General features: G+C 48.1%; 1 protein-coding gene across 1 annotated transcript; it reads right to left on the bottom strand.

Annotated features, from left to right (window-relative positions):
• Positions 1–443: 443 nt before the first annotated feature.
• On the bottom strand, positions 444–5,217 carry CCL21 (C-C motif chemokine ligand 21). The gene is made up of 4 exons (XM_083575952.1): positions 5,045–5,217; positions 3,839–3,968; positions 2,613–2,745; positions 444–1,432 (listed from the first exon to the last, which is right to left on the bottom strand). Exons 1-3 carry the CDS (start codon positions 5,115–5,117, stop codon positions 2,625–2,627), a joined length of 324 nt encoding a protein of 107 aa, XP_083432078.1. The 5' UTR covers positions 5,118–5,217; the 3' UTR covers positions 444–1,432; positions 2,613–2,624.
• Positions 5,218–5,427: the final 210 nt, after the last annotated feature.

The following is a 5,427-nucleotide window of genomic DNA, read 5'->3' as shown; positions in this document are numbered from 1 at the left end:
ACCGAGCAACGGGAGCTCACCCCATCACGGGGATTTGAACCGCCGACCTTCTGATTGGCAAGTCCTAGGCTCTCTGGTTTAACCCACAGCGCCACCCGCGTCCCTTTTCTTAGATTGGAGTCCCCCAAAATAGGGGGCGTCTTATACACAGGAGGGTGTTATACACCGAAAAGTGCAGTATATGTTGACAAGATCTCCCTCCCTAACTGCTTCTTTTCCCTGCTTTCTGGGTGGACAATATGAACCGTTTTCCCTGCTTTGCTCTGGGATCCCTTTATTGTGTGGGAATCATTCATTTTCAGCATAAAAAGACCCCTTTGCTAAAGGGCAGGGCTAGGGAAGGTGGGATCCGAACCCTCCATTGACAGCATCAATCTCTTCTTGCCATTGGATTATTCTCTTGGGCTGAGAGAGCAAATAAAGAAGGAACCACAGGCACATGGTAAGAAATAAAATGTTTTTAATCAAGCAAACTGCAGTATAAAACAGTGGGGACCATTAAAGAGAGCAGAAGGAGACAGGCTTATATACCAGATTACATGCTTCGCTTATTACATTGCAAAGATGGGAGCATGGCCACACTGGTGCCAGTTTTTCCATTCCTAAATGCCCACAACCATTGCCTATTATATGGGGAGAGGTGACCGATTTCTCTCTCTCCCTCTTTCCCCCAACAAACTAGATTCAGTCATCTGACGAATTCATCTAAGGCTTTCCCAATGCTTGCTTGCCAGAAATGCTCAGTCCCATGGCCTTCGAGGCCCCATCATTGTGGGGAAACGGGAAGCTGCCATTGTGAAGGAAGTACCCAGTGTTTAGCTTATCATCATCATTATTTTAATACAATTGTTGAAGGAGGACACAAAGCCTTGCCCAGATGTGCAAGGTTTATGCTGTGTTTGCTCTGGGGTTAGGGAAATCCACAGCTGAAGACGCCCTGAGATATGTCCATTTCATTCATTCACATGATTCGGGGATGGGGCCTGGCATCAGAGACATAGAATCATAGAATTGTAGAGTTGGAGGGGACCCAAAAGGCCATTTAGCCCAACCCGCTGCAATGCAGCAGGACTGAACCCAGACTAAAGGCCCCTTTCATGGGTGTGTGCTAGTCAGGAGCTCCGAATCTCTCTCTCTGTTTGTAAGGTTTGAATGAATAGCTGCCATGGGCTCCGTGTTCTCCACCCTGGAAATTCAGGCGCTCACATTTTCAGTCTAATCTACCAAAGAGAAGGGGAAGGCGCTTTTCAAGGAAGCAGCACGAGGCTAGATTAACTGAGAAAGAGGATTTAAAGGGGTCCCGTCCCACCCACCCCCAGGTCCACATTTGCAGAGAAGAAGGTAAGCACAGAGGCCAATCTCTTTGTCCATGTTCACGGCAGAGGGATTTCCTTCGTAATTCCAGTCCGTGAGGCAGTGATGGCGTGTTCTCCTGGAGGGGAAAAGGAGAGCGGTTGGTTGGAGAGATCAAATGAAGCAGGAAAAAGGAAAACATAGAAGGACACAAGTGCCTGACTGCTGGATCAGACAAAAGACCACAAGAAGAGCCTGTGCTGGATCAGGGCCAATGGCCCATCTAGTCCAGCATTGCCTTCTCACACTGGCTAACCAAATCCCTCTGGGAAACTTGCAATCAGGATCTGAGCACAACAGCCCTCCCTCTCCCCTCCAACTGGTATTCAGAAGCCTTGCTCCCCCCAGCTGTGGAGGCAAAGCAGAGCCATCCTGGGTAGTAGTAGTAGTAGTAGTAATAATAATAATAATAATAATTATTATTATTATTATTATTATTATTATTATTATTATTATTTATTTATACCCCGCACTTCCCGGTTCAAAAACCGGGCTCAGGGCGGCTAACAACAAATTTAAAACACTTAATTGTAAAAGCAGCATAAAATACAGTATAAAAACATGAATAACAATAAAATTCAAAAATCAATTTAGGGGAAATAAGCATTAGATAATCCCCAGGGCTAGCTGGCTGAATTGGTCCTACTTGGGGCAGCGAGGAGGCCAGGGGAGAATTAGCTGTGGGGTCTCAGGGCAGGTAATCTTCATAAAAGGGGAGGGGGAGGGAAGAGAAGGGAAGGGAAATAAAAATTTAATTCAAATTAAAGGCCAGGCGGAATAGCTCTGTCTTACAGGCCCTGCAGAAGGAGGTTAAATCCTGCAGGGCCCTGGTCTCCTGGGACAGAGCATTCCACCAGGCCGGAGCCATCACTGAGAAGGCCCTGGCCCTGGTGGAGGATAGTCTGACTTCCTTAGGGCCCGGGACCTCTAAACTATGGTTAGTCATGGACCTTAAGGTCCTCTGTGGGGCAGACCAGGAGAGGCAGTCCCGTAGATACGAGGGCCCTAAGCCACAAAGGTAGTAGTCATCAATAGCCTTTTCATCCTCCATGAATTTGTCTCATCCTCTTTTAAAGCCACCCAACTTGGTGGTCCTTGCTGCCTCCTGTGGCAGGGAGTTCCACAGGTTAACAATGCGCTGCGTGAAGAAGGACTTTCTTAGATCTGTTCTGAATCTTCCAGCTTCGTGCCCATGAGTTCTAGGGCTCCATCCCAGCCTCCCCTCTGTCCCCCCCCACTGCGTCACCACAGATCCTCACCACGCCTGCCTCCTACACTCTTCGGGAGTTTTGCTGCTTGCGGTTCCTCCTCGCGTTCAGGATCTTCACAATCTGCAGAGCGTTCGCATCATCCGAACGGAAGCACAGCCAGCGGCCATTTTTGGTGAGCAGCCTGAGCCGGGAAAGGAGAATGGAAGAGGATGAGGATGGTGGGGGGGGGAGGTCTCCGTCAGCCCCCCACTCTGCAACCTGCACTGCCCCCTCAACAGACGACACTGTTGCTGAGACACAGCCTTGCCCAGGAAACCAGGATTTTATGGTATTTCATTCCGTAAAATGCACGCCCACTTAATTGTAAAACAGCAACCCCCAAAGCAGTTTACGAAAAAGATAAAACAAGAAAATTATCAGTAAGAAAAATTAACGACAAGGTTTTGAGACATTTGAAAAGTTAAAATAACAACAGTCCAAAATCAGATTAAAACTTGCACCAATTTTCTAAATATCTGGGTGGGCTTGCTGAAACAACAATGTTTTTAAGAGTGCTGCGAAGGCGTCTTTCTGGTATCAATAGGCGGGGAGTTCCAAAGTTTAAGCACTGCGACATTTCACAGAGCCAGCTACTCAACCCCCTCAATATTTATTTATTATTGTTTATTTCTTGCATTTATATCCCAGCTTTTTCTCCAAGGAGCTCTAGGTCCTCGCTTTCCTCCTTTAATCCCCCACAGCAACCCTGTGAGATGGTAAGCTAGGCTGAGAGGCAGGGACTAGCTCTAAAGGCCATCCATTCAGCTTCATGGCCAAGTGGGGATTTGAACCCGGACCTCTCCAAGCTCCAAGCCCTCACTGAATCCCCACAACAACCCTGGGGTTAGGTTAGCTCAAGAGGCAGTGTGATTGGCTCATAGTGAGCTTCATGGCCGAGCCGCTCTTTGAACCCTGCTCACTCCCAGGACCCTAATTCAATGCTCTAACCACTACACCACACTGCCTTCCCCTGGATCCTAACTTGGGTGATACCTACATGGATCTGTGACTAGAGAGCCCAAGGGAGTTTTAAAGCACATTTAAAGTAGACACCCCCCTGGGCAAGAATCATGGGATCTGTGGTTTGCTGGGGGTGTGGGGAATTGCAGCTCTGTAGGGGGTGAACTACAGCTCCTTTGAGTCTTTGGGGGAAGCCGAATGTAGGGTGTGGAGGTGGCCATTATCTGGAGCGCAAGATTCCCAGAAACCCCCTCCCCAATTTGCCAGGTACTCACGCAATGGCCTGGAGAGTGCAGCCCATATGTGGCCCCTGGTTCTCGTAAGACTGTATACGGCGGGCCGCATACACGGGGAGAGGCTTGTTGCTGAATCCAGAGCAGCAGTCCTGCATGGTGTTCAGTCTTCCTGGATAAGAAAAGAGAGGGAACTTTGGGTGAGGGGGGGCACATTTGTGTGCTCTTCTGAAGCCTAACTACACTCAGGTGTATGTGAAAGCTGGTAGATTGTTTCAAATGCATTGCATGGGGTTGGGGTCAACTCTACAATTCTATTTTTCTGTGGTTCTGTTAACTGCCTTAGTGACTTGTCATGACTTGCTGCTCAATAGACCTGGAGCTCAGGGGTCAACTTGCCCCAACTCAGCTTTTAAACCATGTGGGTTTCTAGGGCTAGTTGGCTCTTGGCCTCAGTTCCTTCATCTGTAAAATAGGCACAGGCAGACTTCTGCAGGAACACAGAAAGAGTTCTGAATGTGGTGCTGGACACAGAATTCAGTTCCCTGAGAATCAAAGCTTGTTCGCTTTGCATTTTAAAAGAAAATTGCAGGTCCTTAGATTGCCCTTTGCATCCGTCCCAACTTCACAGTTCTACGAGCCTATGAAATACGGTAATTAAATAAGCCCAGAATCTTCTCCCAGAATTAAATAATACAATTAACCCTGGATCCTCCGCCAAATTTAATTAACCCAGAATTAAATAATGCAAAGCAGCAATAAGGGCAGAATGTATTTTGTAAAATCAGGGTAGCCAAACCAATTTGCCTCAAGTTTCCGAGTTGCAGATTCCAGCTATTCTAGGTAGATAAATCCGGGCTGCCTCAGGGCAGAATTTTTTGCTTCCAGCTGAGTGTACAATAGGCAGCTGTGACAGGTTTGCTGAGCAAATGTCTTTAACGGTAAGAAGCATTTGACAAAATACAGAACCCACTAGAGGAAGCATAAAAGATGCCTGAAGCCCAGGAGCAGCCGCTGGAAGGGAGGAGGAAGAGAAACATCTGTTGCTTGCAAGGAAAGAAATGAGCTGGGACTTCTTTTGCAAACCACCTAAGCCCTGCAATGCCAGCAGCACACTCCCCTGAAATTGCAGGCAGGGCTAAATGCCTGCTTAAGCATCACAACATCTCTCCAGAAACTAAGTCCCCTTCTCTCTCTCCCCATCACCACATTGTCTCTCTCTCTCACACACACAGATGCACATAGTACCTTCGGCTTGGAAGACGCACAAAGCTGCAGCCAGAGCCAGGAGGCAGATGCTGGGCAGAGAAGGGAGAGCCATCTCTAGGGCAGAGGTTCACAGCTGGATTCTCAAGAGGCTTGTCAGTCAGGAAGCTGCAAGAGAGATGGACTGCCTGCTGTGTGCTGCCCCCTCTATATACTTTCTCCGTTAAGACTTTCGCTTTCTTTTCGCCTCGCCTTGGCATCTGGCCTGCTTTCCTGCCCGGACGTGTGTTGAACTTGGGGAAGGGGTTCAGATGCCATCGGATAGTCCAGTTGAACAGCCGCCAGTCTCTGGAGCAGATTCAAGGCGATGTCACACAGGCTGATAGTATGCATGTGCACATGTTTTGTTTTTGCATTATTTTAAA

This window comes from Podarcis filfolensis (assembly GCF_964270895.1).
Source record: "Podarcis filfolensis genome assembly, chromosome: 11".
Lineage (NCBI taxonomy): Eukaryota > Metazoa > Chordata > Lepidosauria > Squamata > Lacertidae > Podarcis > Podarcis filfolensis.
The sequence above is the reverse complement of the archived record's forward strand: the minus strand, read 5'-3'. Positions and strand labels throughout refer to the sequence as shown.

Bases quoted from the DNA above. Each gene is read 5' to 3' on its own strand.
- CCL21 (XM_083575952.1), bottom strand. From the start codon at position 5,117: ATGGCTCTCCCTTCTCTGCCCAGCATCTGCCTCCTGGCTCTGGCTGCA. The intron at 3,969-5,044 runs GTACTATGTGCA...TTTCTTATCCAG, and splicing joins GTGCGTCTTCCAAGCCGAAG to GAAGACTGAACACCATGCAG. The intron at 2,746-3,838 runs GTGAGTACCTGG...TTCCCGGCTCAG, and splicing joins TGCACTCTCCAGGCCATTGC to GCTGCTCACCAAAAATGGCC.